General features: G+C 43.3%; 1 protein-coding gene and 1 long non-coding RNA gene across 2 annotated transcripts in view; one reads left to right on the top strand and one right to left on the bottom strand.

The window, feature by feature from the left end:
• The window catches only part of LOC309541781, a 575,734-nt gene that overhangs the window by 494,749 nt on the left and 65,842 nt on the right, over positions 1–15,143 (top strand). The gene's annotated exons all lie outside the window — the stretch shown is intronic.
• The window catches only part of IQUB (IQ motif and ubiquitin domain containing), a 40,855-nt gene continuing 28,405 nt past the window's right edge, over positions 2,694–15,143 (bottom strand). Inside the window, exons 12-13 of the mRNA XM_082239557.1 lie at positions 4,667–4,852; positions 2,694–3,039 (exon numbers count right to left, since the gene is read on the bottom strand). Coding sequence (XP_082095683.1) covers positions 2,872–3,039; positions 4,667–4,852 — 354 coding nt within the window. The 3' untranslated portion in view covers positions 2,694–2,871. The remainder of the gene's footprint in view (positions 3,040–4,666; positions 4,853–15,143) is intronic.

The following is a 15,143-nucleotide window of genomic DNA, read 5'->3' as shown; positions in this document are numbered from 1 at the left end:
CCGGCTCCCTCGGCCAATAAAGCGAGATGAGCGCCGCAACCCGAGTCGGTCACGACTGGACCTAATGGTCAGGGGTCCCTTTACCTTTACCTTATTTACATCAAAAGACACATTCAGTCGTTTCAAAAGGGCTCAAACATGCACACAAATCCACGCTGACGGTGCGCACACAAATCTTGCTTGCGGAAAATTGATGAAAGTGTGAAATTGTGTCCTTGTCCACTTTGCTGTTGAAAACAACTCTTTTGGCATTGGAAATATGCAGTACTTCCTTCCACGATAACTGGATATTACCCCTTTTCCTCTCTGAACAAGACTTAAGATTTGATTGTGATAAATGATTGACTGGAAGTGGGTGACATTCCTGTACACCATGGGTAGGCAAACTAAGGCCCGGGGGCCGGATCCGGCCCATTCGCCTTCTCAATCTGGCTCGCGGACAGTCTGGGAATCAGCGTGTTTTTACATGAGTAGAATGTGTGCTTTTATTTAAAATGCATCTCTGGGTTATTTGTGGGGCACAGGAATTCGTTCATTTCCCCCACAAAAGTACAGTCTGGCCCCCCACAAGGTCTGAGGGACAGTGGACCGGCCCCTGCTGAAAAGGTTTGCTGACCCCTGCTGTACACCAAAGCAGGGGAACTGGTCTGGAACAAAAATGGAAGAATCTCAAGCAGAAACCAACAACTCTTACAAAGTATATTTTGACAACAACATTCGTGTTTACGTTATGTGCATGTGTTGTGCCTCAAAACCGTAGCTTGCTGACAGTCAACATGGATACTTCTACAGCAACGCACCGTGGCCCATTGTAGTATCTTGCAATAGGTACAGCCTTGCTTTTTTAAATAAATATTTAATTTAGCCAAATTTAACTAATGTTAACTACTATTTTGCATAAATTTCTAAGTCAAGATCTTTTAGGGGGAAAGATAGGTTCAATTGCACTTTCTTATGCAATATGAATGAATAGCATGAATAAATTTTGTCCAATCAATGAGATAGGAAAAGATACTATGTATATAACTTAATCGTTTTATGTGGCAGTTATCAAGTATTTGCAGTGGTGGTCATCCGAGCTATAGTAAATGTGCTGAACTGGCACTTACTTTACTCTTTTCAGAGATTATTTCATTTCAGTGAGCCAAATTTTAAAAAGCAATATATAAGACACATTGAAACCTTGGTTCTTTGTATTCTCCTGTGCCTTCATTGGGTCTGAATGCCAACGGAAGACTGACTTTGGTTTGATTTTGCATAAACAAACACAGCTTTCCACTTATGCATTGCCAAGCCAGATGTTTCTCTGAATACACCAGGCAGGAATCACCCCAATTAGCAGTTCAGTATAAATAGTATACAAAAGCTGACAGCCAGCATTTTTGAAGTCCTTGTTCTGTGACTGACCAAAAGGTTCATGGTGACTCCCAAGTAGATGTCAAAAAACTTTTAAGCTCAACAGAACACCTCTGATGTTCAGAAGAATTTGTGCACTCATCTGAGGGAGTGTTACTGGGTTGTTGTTTTAATTCTGATTATATGTTAAGATCTTTTCTGTGAACTGCCCTGAGACCTCTGGGTATAGGGCGGTCTGTAAACAATAAATAATAATACTCCCAGAATAAACTTCAAGCGCTGGGGGCTATTAAGGAGCTGATGTCAACTGTATGAATAGAATTGAAGACGGTGCTATTGTCTTCCTTAGTGTGGAGGTGGACTTGAAAAGGGTGTTGCTCTTGAGTTGCCCCCAAACGCAGCTCACATAATAAATATTGAGGTTTAATGAGATCACAAAGTACTGCTTGACAGCTCTGCAACAGGAAGCAGATATTAGCGATCAGGTTTCCTCTTTGCAAGTGGCTTGGTTCAGTTAGCTGTAGTTTGCTCCTTAATAGCCTGTTAGTACCTGCATGCTGATCACTTTGATTCAGCAGCTCAAAGTATGCCAAATAACTAGCATGTAACTAACTACTTGTACTTAGTTATGTGTAAAGGTGATGTAGCAATAGTTAGCTACCAAACAGGCCACAACAGCAAAGGCCCCTCTTCCTAACTCCAAATAAACTCCTTATCCAGTTCTGGTGGTACCTTTGGGCTTGGTGTTTCCTGAACAGCAGTTCCATGCTGCCTTCTGAAAATGTGGAGAGTTTTAAAGACAGTTTGTAATATAGTATGAAGCCATTGAAAGCCAGTCAAAATTCCACTAGGTGCAAGGAGGTCTATGTGTGCAATTAAAGTAGTTCATTCACTCTAACCAAATACGTAGAAATAGTTCTTTATAGGGAGGTTTTTGAAAAGTATTTCCCCAAAAGTAACCTGTTTTGTATCAGTATTTAATGCTGGGGAAGTGGTTTGGACAGAATTTGTGCGCTTGCTAATAATATTGATCACTGCGCCTTGAGCTGAAGGGCAGATTTAACATCCACTGCGGCTATCTCAATTCTGTTTTGATTTTAAAAGTGATGCTTCCTTCAGCTGAAAGACTGGTAGTAAAGTAAAGCAAAGGCTGATCAAGGAACCAACTGATATTATTTCCCTACCCCTAGGGGTTGCATAAGGAGGATAATGCAGCCCTTTTCTGTTGAATAACAAGAATGTTTAACAAAAGGGTTTGCTTGGTTTTTGTAAAGACCAATGGAGCTACATATGAAGCAGACTTAAATTTCAAAGAGATAAACGCAGCACAACATTAATTATTTGGAATCCATTTGTTAACATAGTTGCATGCTTGCCAAGGCACAATTAAGAAAAAGACAGAAAAAGTGTTTCTGCCTCTTGAGATTGCACTGGTTCTTCAAACAACACATCAGTGCTGTGAATACTTGTATGTATATCCTTCAAGCAGAACCAAGCTTGTAGATCCTTGGAGTGTTACTTGGAAGGGCCAGCCGTTAAAGACCTTGTTACTAAAAGATCATCAGTGTTGGTCTGCTTGTCATCCCTATGCAAAGCTGCTGCCAGCTCTGGAAACTGGGAGAAATAGTTTCTTGCAAGGATATGCTTGTGCCTTATCTTATGGATAAACATCATCTCATAAGCCTGAAAAGAAGAAAAATATCCAAGGTTATTAAATAAGCTAAATTAAAATAAGAAGGTTAATTAAATCTATTTTAATTAACCTGATAATTTTGATCACATGTCTGTTCTGCAGGCCCACAAGCCCAGAATTTAATAAGTCATAAAGCACAATAATAATCTTGTTTCGTTTGTTTCTGAACAGAATAGCCCTACAATGGAAGTTCATAACGACTGCAAATCAACTTGTGCAGAGTGTTTACAAAATACTGAGAAATGATTAATTTAAGCTGCAATTTCAAAACACCACACGAGAAAGTACATCCGACTCAACATAACGGAACTTGTTTTTGAGTAGGCATACAAAGGATTGAACTGTCAGTGAATATTTGTTAAAAAAATAAAATAAAAAATAAAATTTCCTGCAGCAATATGGGAAGCCCATGCTTATTGAGAGCTGCATATGAGTGCTGGACATTGCTGTGGGACTCTGAACTAGGAGAACAGGCTTTTAAGTACAGTGGAACCTTGGTTCTCGAACAGCTTAGTTGACAAACAAATCAGGGTTCTGGTTTTTGAACACTTTTCGGAAGCCGAACACCCAACAGGGCTTTCGCTTGAGTGCAGGAAGCTCCTGCAGCCAATCATGCCTTGGTTTTCCAACGGTTTCGGGAATCGAATGGATTCCCGGAACGGATTAAGTTCAAGAACCAGGGTTCCACTGTAAATAAAGTAAAAACCACAAAACCTTTCAAAAACCACCTTCCCAGAACAAGAATATAGTCAAGAACACCTGGTGAAGAATGTATCAGAAATGACTAGGGCAAGAAGTGGCAAGAGTTAAACAGAGATGAGTAAGGCATGGTCAGATGTGAAAATCTTACAAATTAGATTTAGAGGTGAACATTCTTTTTTCAAACTCCCTAATGAGACATACGGACGCGGGTGGCGCTGTGGGCTAAAGCCTCAACGCCTAGGGCTTGCCGATCGAAAGGTCGGCGGTTCGAATCCCCGCGGCGGGGTGCGCTCCCGCTGTTCGGTCCCAGCGCCTGCCCACCTAGCAGTTCGAAAGCACCCCCGGGGGCAAGTAGATAAATAGGTACCGCTTACCAGCGGGAAGGTAAACGGCGTTCCGTGTGCGGCTCTGGCTCGCCAGAGCAGCGATGTCACGCTGGCCACGTGACCCGGAAGTGTCCCCGGACAGCGCTGGCCCCCGGCCAATAAATGTGAGATGGGCGCACAAACCCCACAGTCTGTCAAGACTGGCCCGTTCGGGCAGGGGTACCTTTACCTTTACCTAATGAGACATGGAATGACTCAGTGTTTGCAATTAAAAGCAGCCCCAAAGACTATAGAATTAAGGGGACCTTTTTCAGCTTGGGTGGAAACAATGAATACAAATTTTACCACAGGGTGTGAGGCTTGGGGCATATCAAGAGCCAGACAGTGAGGCCTGGATTTGACCCCCAGGCCTGAGGTTCTCAATCTCTACATCAGAAGAATGGGAAAGCCAGCCGAAAACTAAGGAATACTGAACTCTCATGAATTCTATGAAAGAGAGCTTTCCATTTCACTAGTCTGCAGAGGTGCAATGAGTACATAATTTAGTCAGTATAACAGAGCATATTTTGAATTTTAACATTAACTATACCTTTTCGAGATCCTTCAGTCTGAGGTGAGCCTCTGCCTCGCTCTTTTTGATAAGAAGAGTGTTCCAGGGAGACCATTCTTGGTATTTATTCCACCTGACCATGACAAGATCATGCAGATCACCCCAGGCACTGATAGCTGACTGAGAACCCCAGAAATTTTCTACCATATAGCGCAGGTCTTGCAGCTGTAATGGAAAAGCAAGGAAAGGAAAAAGCAAAGAAAGTAAGGAGGGGGAAAGAAGAAATAAAGCTCACTACAAAACTGCCACATTCAAATAGCATTTAGACTCTTATTTGAATAAATAAGGCACAGTTCCTATTATTCTAAGACATGCATGTCTAAAATGCAAGTTTCTAAAAGCTTATTTTTGGATCCCTCTGCAGATGGAAATTCTGTATCCTCTCTTGACAGCTTGCTTAACTATTAACTTGCTGTCAGAACTTTTTCTTACAGCTTGCCCCACACCAAGTCCATGCTTTTTAAAAAGAATAAACAGCCCACATTGTCAAGCCTTCAACTGTATGCACATAATTAAATTCAAAGCTATAGGAATATGTTGGTGAATGAAATAAATCAAGGTACTCTGTGCTTCAAACACGTGAAAGCCTGGATGTTCAAGTTGGATTTGCCAAAGGCTGCTGACTTAATAAGTGAAATTGCATATTTGTGCAACAAAATAATAAAGGTCGTTTATATACTGGATGATTCTGGAAAGGAAGATGCTCTGCCATAAATGTTTGGAAATCCACCATGATCAATCAGGAAATGTCTGCCAAAATCACTTGCACACTTGTTTAAAATTACAGAGGGCAATTCATCTAAACATCAGGGAAAACTTTCTGACAGTAAGAGGTGTTCAACCATGGAATAGTCTGCCTAGCAAGGTTGTGGACTCTCCTTCCTTGGAGGTTTTTAAGCAGAGATTCGATGGCCAACTGTCATGGATGCTTTAGCTGAGATTCCTGCATTGCAGGGGGTTGGACTGGATAACGCTGGGGGGGTCCCTTCCAACTCTACAATTCTGTGAATCTATGATGAAGCTGAGGCTCCAATACTTTGGCCACCTCATGAGAAGAGAAGGCTCCCTGGAAAAGACCCTGATCTTGGGAAAGATGGAGGGCACAAGGAGAAGGGGACGACAGAGGACGAGATGGTTGGACAGTGTTCTCAAAGCTACCAGCATGAGTTTGAGCAAACTGCGGGAGGCAGTGGAAGACAGGAGTGCCTGGCGTGCTCTGGTCCATGGGGTCACGAAGAGTTGGACACGACTAAACGACTAAACAGCAACAACAACAATGATTCTATTATCTAATAAGTTCTGTGGCCTGGGTAATGGGGTTTCCCCATCTCAGCCCATGCCCTTCTGAAATTGGCTCAGGGAATGGGGTCAGGAGAACCCTCAGAACACCAACACAGGGCGGGGGGGGGGGTCAAAACACTTGCCCAGATGGAACGTTTGCCCATTCAGCGTTAGTGTGACGCTGAATTATTTCCTTATAGCATAAACTAAAACGATGAGAGCAAAAACCTGACGTAAATGGTTAGAGAATGATGTGAGAAAGATTGCAAAAAGGCCACTGCAGTAAGGTGCTTATAGAACAAATGTGTCCAAACGACTCAAGAAAGTGGGCTAGGCAGACAACAAAAACCTCCAGGTTCACTGGGCAATCTGGGGGTTTTTGGGGGGCGGTGAGGGAGTATTTTTCCCATGAAAACCTAAATATGAACATGAATAGTTCTGTATCTGTATGACAAGCCTCACAGCAGTGCTAGCAGTGAATGTGATAACTGTTGTGGAAGATGGGAGGAAACATCCATGACTAAATAAAAGAATATCGCTAGAAAATCTAGTAATCATAATAATAAGTATTTTTTGCCACCAGCATTGTAAGGCAGTATATAACAGTCCATAGAATAAAATCCCTTCCGTTATACACACAGCACATATAAGAGAGTTTGTGTACTGGTCCAGTAAACGCTTCCGCTGCGCCACCAGCAACAGCTCTCTTTGCAGAGCATTAATTAAGTCCAGTGCAGAGATTCTTGTTGCAGTACAAGCTTCAGAGTCTCAGCAGCAAAGAAATAACGGCACAGGGAAGCCTGTCTTTCCAAAGACAGGTTTATTGCAGAAAGATAACAGAAACACCTCCGGAGCTTTCGGACATTTTTGCTTCACGCCCCACACACAGAAAACAAACACTCTTTATATACTGAGCAACTTAACAACTTAACGAGCTTGACTACTTAAAGTCACATGACATTGCTAACTTGCCAGCGTCTTAGGTTTCACACCCTAACACCCCCTCTCGCTGGCAATACAAAAAACAAAATTACTTCAGACCCATTTCTTCACAAAAGTTTTCATGCCGCTGAAACCCAAGCGGTTTTGTAAAACCATCAGCTTGATTTTCATGACTGGGACAGTAATTTAATTTAACAATTCCTGCTTTTACCGTTTGACAAACATTTTGAAAGCGGATATCCAAATGTTTTGTACGACCTTTAAACTGCCCATTTTGTGCTAACTTAATACACGGTTGATTATCACCCCATACAGTGATTGGAGTGATGGCCTTTTCATACATCTCTTGTGCCAAGCATTTGTAAAATTCTAGATCCCTACATAACTCAGATAAGGCACAGAACTCAGCTTCTGTTGACGACAAAGCAATCAGGTTCTGTTTCTTGGATCTCCACCCAATCAGAGAGTTACCAAATTTTACTACACAGCCAGACACTGATTTTCTATCCTTTAAATTTGCCCAATCACTATCTGCCCAACAAGTAATCTGTGCTTGTCCTTCTGAAGATAATTCAAGGCAAAAATCTTTGGTGTATTGTAAATATCTTAACACTCTTTGAATTCCTTTCCATGCATTTACACTAGGTTTCGAAGCTTCTCTGCTGAGTAAGTTAACAGCGTAAGCAATATCTGGTCTACTCCATTGCGAAAGATGAAGTAAGCTTCCCAGTGCTGACTGAAAGATTTCAGCATGCTTGAATTCAGCACTATCCTTGAACTCATTGTCTTTTACAAAACCCATTTCCATTGGTGTTCTAGCACCTGCACACTCCGTCATGTTAAACTTTTTCAACATTTGCAATATCTTGCCTTTTTGATTCAGTAGAAAACTGCCATTTTTGGTCCTATCTATCTGAACACCAAGATAGACCTTCACATCACCAAGATTCTTAACTTTAAAGTGTGTATTTAACTCTTTGGCTAGTTTTTTTACTTGTTCTTGTGTCTTTGAAGTATAAATCAGGTCATCTACATAAACAAGCAAAGATTCTTGAGCATCTCCTGAACTTCTGAAATATAAGCAATTGTCAGCCTTGCTCCTGCTAAAACCAATGCCTACCAAAACGTCATTCAAACACTCATTCCAATTATGAGCAGATTGCTTGAGTCCATAAATAGATTTATGTAGTTTCCATACCTGATTTGATTTACCAACTTTCAATCCTGGCGGTAGCTCCATATAGAGCTCTTCAGCCAAGTCTGAATGAAGATAAGCTGTAGAGACATCAAATTGATTCACTTTGAACCCTTTCTGAGCAGCAACTGCTAATAGTGCCCGTAGGGTTTCACTCCTTGAAGTGGGTGCATAGACTTCGGAATAATGTAACCCCTTTCTTTGCGTAAAACCTCGAGCTACAAGCCTTGCTTTGTACTCTGGTTTCCCCATCGCTGTTGTCTTTATCCTGTACACCCACCTACAACTTACTGCCTTGGTACCTTCTGGCAGTTTGGTGATGGAAAACACACCCAGTTCTTTCATAGAATTCAACTCCTTTTGCATGGCCTCACGCCACCTACTGGCCTCCTCCTGGGGTAATTGCTCAACCTCCTCAAAGCTTTCAGGTTCGCAATTTGCCAAACCAGCCCAAACACTAATAGCTTGGTACCTTTCAGGAGGTTTACCTTTGTTGGTACGCTTAGAACGCCTTAACAGTTCCTGCGATGTTCCTTCAGTTTCCCCCTCTGACCCAGAATCACTAGTCGTCACCTGTTTGTCACTAGTAGTTGAAGAACTTTCTGATTCTGACTTTACACGTCTCTCTTGCTGTACAGGTGAACTTTTAGAGCTAGAAGATTCTGACTTTACAGACTTGGGTGAACTAGGCGATTTCTCACCCTCGTCCTCAGACTTAAATTCCTCAGTCTGTTCTGGAACTAATACCTGCCCTGGGGCCTGAGTTTCATTGCTACTGTTCACCACATCAAATAGTATGTCAGGATTTCCATGAATTTTATTCCAACCATTCTGTTCACAAAATTCCGCACTTCTGCTGATTGTGACTTTTGTTTGATTGCCTTCTACATTCACAAATCTCCAACCTTTTGTGTTTGCTTGATAACCACAGAAAAACATTTCTTTAGACCTAGGATCGCCTTTCCGACGTTGTGCCCTAGGCACCAGCACATAAGCACGACATCCAAAAACTCTTAGATGATCAATTTTTGTTTTTTTCCCAAACAGCATGAATTAAGGAGTGTTGCCTACTGTGCTATTGTACACTCTGTTAAAAGTATAATTTGCATACAGTGCAGCCTCAGCCCAAAAACGCTGTGGAAGTCCAGAATCAAACAGCAAAGCAGTAATGGCTTCCTGTAATGTTCGAAATTTTCTTTCGGCAACTGCATTCTCCTGTGGTGAATAGGGATTGGTAAGTCTATGAACTATACCTTTCCTTTTTAACCACGTCTCCAGCGTGTGGTTCACAAATTCCCCACCACGATCTGATTGTATTTTACGTACCCTGGTGTCAAATTTACATTCAACTTCTTCAATCCAATCCATCAGGATGGAAGCTGCTTGTGATTTTTCTTTCAGAAAGAAAACCCAACTAGCCCTTGAAAAGTCATCCACCAAAATTTGCATAAATCTCGCACCTCCAAGTGATTTGACTGGCATAGGGCCACAGACGTCTGTGTGCACAAGTTCAAAGGGTTTCTTGCTTACTCTATCAGATCTAGGATAGTTACATGTCTTAACCTTAGCATGTTTACAAGCACAACAATCCAAAAAATTTGGACAGGGTTTAATGTTGCACCCCTCAGCTAAATCTGGCATCTTGCTTACATACTTAAAGCATATATGAGCTAACCTTCTGTGTAGCAGATGTGCACAACCTGTATGAGGAGCCTTATTTACACACTTAGCTTGCGCTTCACCTGTTGAACATCTACCTGCTGCTAACTGCTCTTCAACCAAAACAAAAAGCCCATCCTCACAGGGAATTTTAACTAGCTCCTTCCCCTGTTTCGAAATGGTGCACACATCATTTTCAAACTCAACCTTAAAACCACTTTTTACCAGGCATGACACACTCAAAAGTCCATTCTTCATTCCTGGAAGAACAAAAACAGGAAGGTTAGTTTGCAAACAGTTAACATAAATTGTGCCTTTAAGGTTCATTTCTCGTTTACTATTGTCTGCTATAGTCACGGTTTTTGCAACTGGCAATGTCTTGCAGTTCATCAAGCGGCCACTAGATGTCGCTGGAACTAAACTGTGACTTGCTCCACTGTCAATTATCCACTTCAAAGTTTGTTGGCTTCTTTTAGGACTCTGTTGTGCTGCCATTACAGATAGTCCCTTATCAGCACCTGCTCCCCCTCTGGATCGTTGATTCTTGTAGTTCTCACGTCGTCTTCCCCTGTAACTCCGGAAACTGGCCTTGGACTGTTGAAATTCCTGTTGCTTTTCTGGACACTGTGCTATCAAATGAAACCTGCTGCCACATTGAAAACATGACTTGCTGGCCATAGCAGACACTTGTGAGGCTTCCTTACAGCTCTGCCTGCTAGTTTCCCCACGCTGGGAATTATCTGAACATCCAGCCCTTGGGGTATTTGAATTATCAATGCGTTTTCGATGATGTTGATATTCTTGCTCACACAATCTACCAGTCACATAATTCATATTCAGCTGGTCCTCTGGCAAAACTTGTAAAGTTAGTACTAAGTTTTCAAACCCTGCATGCAGGCTGCTAAGCAGAGTATAAACTTTAATATTTTCAGGAAAATTCACACCTAAAGATGACAGTCGGTTGAAATACTCAGTCATCTGTGACGTGTGTTCAACCACACTATCCCCTGGCTTCAGTTTCAACTCATACAAAGCACGTATAATGTTCACCTTCTCTCCGGGCGTGGCTCTATGGTGAATTCGCCTAAGAGCTTCCAAATTTCAAATGCAGACCTTAAATTTTCCACATGAGGTAATTGGGAATCGTCTATCGATACCATCAACATGCATCTAGCTTTAGTGTCCATTTTATCATGTTCCCTGTTCTGAGCATGTGCAGCAGCCTGTTGCTCTGCTGTGGCATCTGCTGCAACAGCCACAAACGGCTTTCGCCTCTGGACATAGTCAGCCCACACTTCTTTGGCTTCCAACCAGACTTGAGCCCTCTTAGACCACTGCACGTAATTAGCAGAGTTCAACTTTGTAAAGGGAACCTGGAAATTTTCCACTGCCATTCTTGGGGTCTGCTGCTACTCCCTCTGTGTGCCCTTTCTTCTCTTTCCCCTTGGGATTTGTCTTACTCACTTTTCAGACGCCTCCAGCCTCCTCTGAAGCCTCTCAGTTCCTTTAAGAGCTGGATTTACGACCAAGCCGGTCTTCTCTCATCCGAAAGCTGCTTTCACTTTCTCTGCACACAATACAGCTGTAGAAACGTAGAAGGGGTCCATAACCTAAGAGAGTTTGTGTACTGGTCCAGTAAACGCTTCCGCTGCGCCACCAGCAACAGCTCTCTTTGCAGAGCATTAATTAAGTCCAGTGCAGAGATTCTTGTTGCAGTACAAGCTTCAGAGTCTCAGCAGCAAAGAAATAACGGCACAGGGAAGCCTGTCTTTCCAAAGACAGGTTTATTGCAGAAAGATAACAGAAACACCTCCGGAGCTTTCGGACATTTTTGCTTCACGCCCCACACACAGAAAACAAACACTCTTTATATACTGAGCAACTTAACAACTTAACGAGCTTGACTACTTAAAGTCACATGACATTGCTAACTTGCCAGCGTCTTAGGTTTCACACCCTAACAACATAAACTGAAGAATTCTTTATAAACTTAGGATAGCAGTCTATTTTTAAATCCGTGCCAATTAAAAGAAATCACTCCCGAGTTCTAAACAAAATGACAACTAGGTAAGAGCAAGATGAAATCTAATCCAAGCAAATCAAGGGACATATCCTTCTCACTGAAACAAAATCTAGAATGTGAGCTGTTGCTAATATTTTCATCTCTATAACATTCTCCTTGGGTTGCCTGACCTCTGCGCATCATGGCTTAAGAATAACCTCACTGGGACTTTGCCGAATGAAAATGATAGCCTGTTTATTGGCTGTCAGCAACAAGTGGGGTGGTCAAAGCAGTGGGGAAGAGCCAATGAATGAAGCCCAGTCTACCCATGTGGCAGAAAAAGGTGGCAGAAACCTGGGCTGGCAGAGTGGACTGAACCAATTCAACGCTCCAGGTGGAAGATCATGTTTTTGTATGTTTCCCTACGTGAAACTTCCTGCAAGGAGAAAACTAACACAAAGAGAGCAACCTAGGCTGCAATGTAACTCTCTGACATACCAGATTTCTTACTGGAAGGTGTTCCCCCCCTCCCCCGTACAGTAAGGTAAAGGCAAAGGGATCCCTGACCATTAGGTCCAGTCGTGACCGACTCTGGGGTTGCGGCACTCATCTCGCTTTACTGGCTGAGGGAGCCGGCGTACAGCTTCCGGGTCATGTGGCCAGCATGACTAAGCCGCTTCTGGCGAACCACAGCAGCGCGCAGAAATGCCGTTTACCTTCCCGACAGAGCGGTACCTATTTATCTACTTGCACGTTGACGTGCTTTTGAACTGCTAGGTTGGCAGAAGCTGGGACCGAGCAACGGGAGCTCACCCCGTCACAGGGATTCGAACCGCCGACCTTCTGATCAGCAAGTCCTAGGCTCTGTGGTTTAACCCACAGCGCCACCCGCGTCCCGTACAGTACCCCCATACAGTAGAAGCATTAAAAAAAAAGTGCCATTGACACTCAGTCTTATAATGTTCTGTAGATTCTGCTGCATTGTGTAAAGCAGGCTTCAGTGGTTTTGGGATTCAGAATTGCCAAGTAAAACTGAGATAATAGGAGAACAAGAAAGGGGGATGCAGAAAGGAAGGGAAAACCTCATATCGGCCTGGTAATATGGTACTAATGCAAAGAGAGCCTAGAGATGTGAAGGCAAAGGGAAGGGGGGGGCGGATATCAGAATCCCTCCCTTTTCCCTCATTTTTCTCCTGAGGCCTGAAGTGGAGAAACTGAAAACTTGGGTGTAAATTAAAAATTCATCTTAAGAAACATGCTCTCTTGCAGATTATGCTGAAATGCTTTTTAATTTTTTATTTCATTTATGAATCTGCTTCCTGTAAAACGTACCCAAGCAATTTAACCATAAAAACATATATCAAAACAAAAATCAAGTCCAATACAGATGAGGACTGGGATAAAAATCTTCACTGAAAAGGTTTGTTGTAAAAGGAAACCTAAAAGACGAGCCTGATATGTACTGGGAGGCTGCTCCAAAATGTAGGTGCCACCACAATAAAGGTTTGGGGTGATAGGAAACTTAACTAGTTCTGTCAGTGCCTGTGCAAACAAGTTTCACTCTCAGACAGCAGCTGAGTGTGGCGTGGCAGAGGAACTGAGCAGCGTGTCAGAGATGAGAGGCAGGTTTTGGCAGCAGCAGAGTAAGAAGTAGCACAGGCAAAGTGAAGCATGTCTCATCCACTTCTACAAACCCCCTTCCCTTGCTTACTGTTCACTGTTCCTCTGAGTGGGTTATGCAGACAGAATACAGTGGTACCTCGGAAGTTGAGCGGAATCCATTCTGGAAGTCCGTTCGACTTCCAAAACGTTCGGAAACCAAGGCGCAACTTCTGATTGGCTGCAGGAAGCTCCTGCAGCCAATTGGAAGCTGTGGAAGCCGCATGAGACTTTCAGGTTCCAAAAAACTTCCGGGTTTGCAGTGTTCGGGAGCCAAAACATTTGACTCGCAAGGCGTTTGGAAGCCAAGGTACGACTGTATCATACTGGATTAGGTAGAACATCATATTTAGGTAACGTAGGATGCAGCTCAAATTCCAACAGTGGCACTAGATTGCATCTGATTGTGTCCCTCTGCTCATGGAAGGCTCTTTGGTCTAGCTGATGCTTCTGTGAAGTGGGGGAGGAGTTATCCATCCCCCTGCTGTCCCCCACCCATCCAAAATCTGCTCCAGAGGGTCGAGGGACCCTTTGGATCAGAATGGGACATGGCATGGGGAGCTGCAAGAGAAAGGAGGAATTTGTAAAAAAAAATAATTGACCTCTCCCTTCCATGCATGGAAGCCTCCACTGGAAAAAAAGAACATTCTGTAAGGTAAGGGCTACAACTGAACACAACCCTATATTTGTAGCTATTGTTTTAATAAAACAACAGTTTTATTAAAATAAAACAGCAGTTATGCTGTTTTATTTCAGAACTGTTGCTGCTGGCATCCATCTGTCTCAAGAGACAAGGGAGTGTGACTCCAGGGTGAAGTCAAACTGCTGTGTTGGCACCACCAAAGTGACCTCCCTGGGACACAAGCCTGGACAGCATATATGGAGGTTCTGGGCTGCCCAGACAACAAGACCCCCCACCCCCACCCCTCAGCCAAAGGAAAGCAGAGCAATATGCTTGGCTGTAGGAGTTGCCAGAAGGAAGCGTACAAGGTGCCATCTAATCATCTACGGGACTCTTCTCCAGATTTCTCCCGAAGATATCCCACAAGGCAGCGGAGGTTTAGGGTCAGTGTTTTCCTTCTCCTAGATGGGCTACCTTCCCAAGTTGACAAGTCCCATCTGCCCCCCACTTCCCTCTAAAGCACATGCAGAAACCGCCTTCTTGACTGTTGGATCCACTCTTGGTCTTGTCCACTCAATCCACCGGAATCTGTCTTTGCATGTAGAGGAAGTCCCTAACTCACAGAGTTTGAGACCCATTGGCTACTGTCACCTGGTTTAGCTGGCCAGTCAAAGCTGTTTCCTGGGGTGTGGCTGATGTTCCTAGGAGCCACAGATGAGAGCTGAGTGCAGGGTGGGGACCAAAGGTGGACAAACTGCCCCAGAAGGAGCATGACATGTCCTCACCCCAAAAATCACTGTTCTAGGACTACATAGAACAATACAATTTTATGTGCTGCTAAGTTGTATTTCGGACACGGGTGGCGCTGTGGGTTAAACCACAGAGCCTAGGACTTGCCGATCAGAAGGTCACCAGTTTGAATCCCCGTGACGGGGTGAGCTCCCATTGTTCGGTCCAAGCTCCTGCCAACCTAGCAGTTTGAAAGCACGTCAAAGTGCAAGTAGATAAATAGGTACCGTTCCGGCGGGAAGGTAAATGGCATTTCCATGCACTGCTCTGGTTCACCAGAAGCGGCTTAGTCATGCTGGCCACATGA

This window comes from Podarcis vaucheri, assembly GCF_965113315.1.
Source record: "Podarcis vaucheri genome assembly, chromosome: 10".
NCBI lineage: Eukaryota > Metazoa > Chordata > Lepidosauria > Squamata > Lacertidae > Podarcis > Podarcis vaucheri.
Note: the sequence above shows the minus strand (reverse complement) of the source record. Positions and strands in the feature narration are given on the sequence as shown.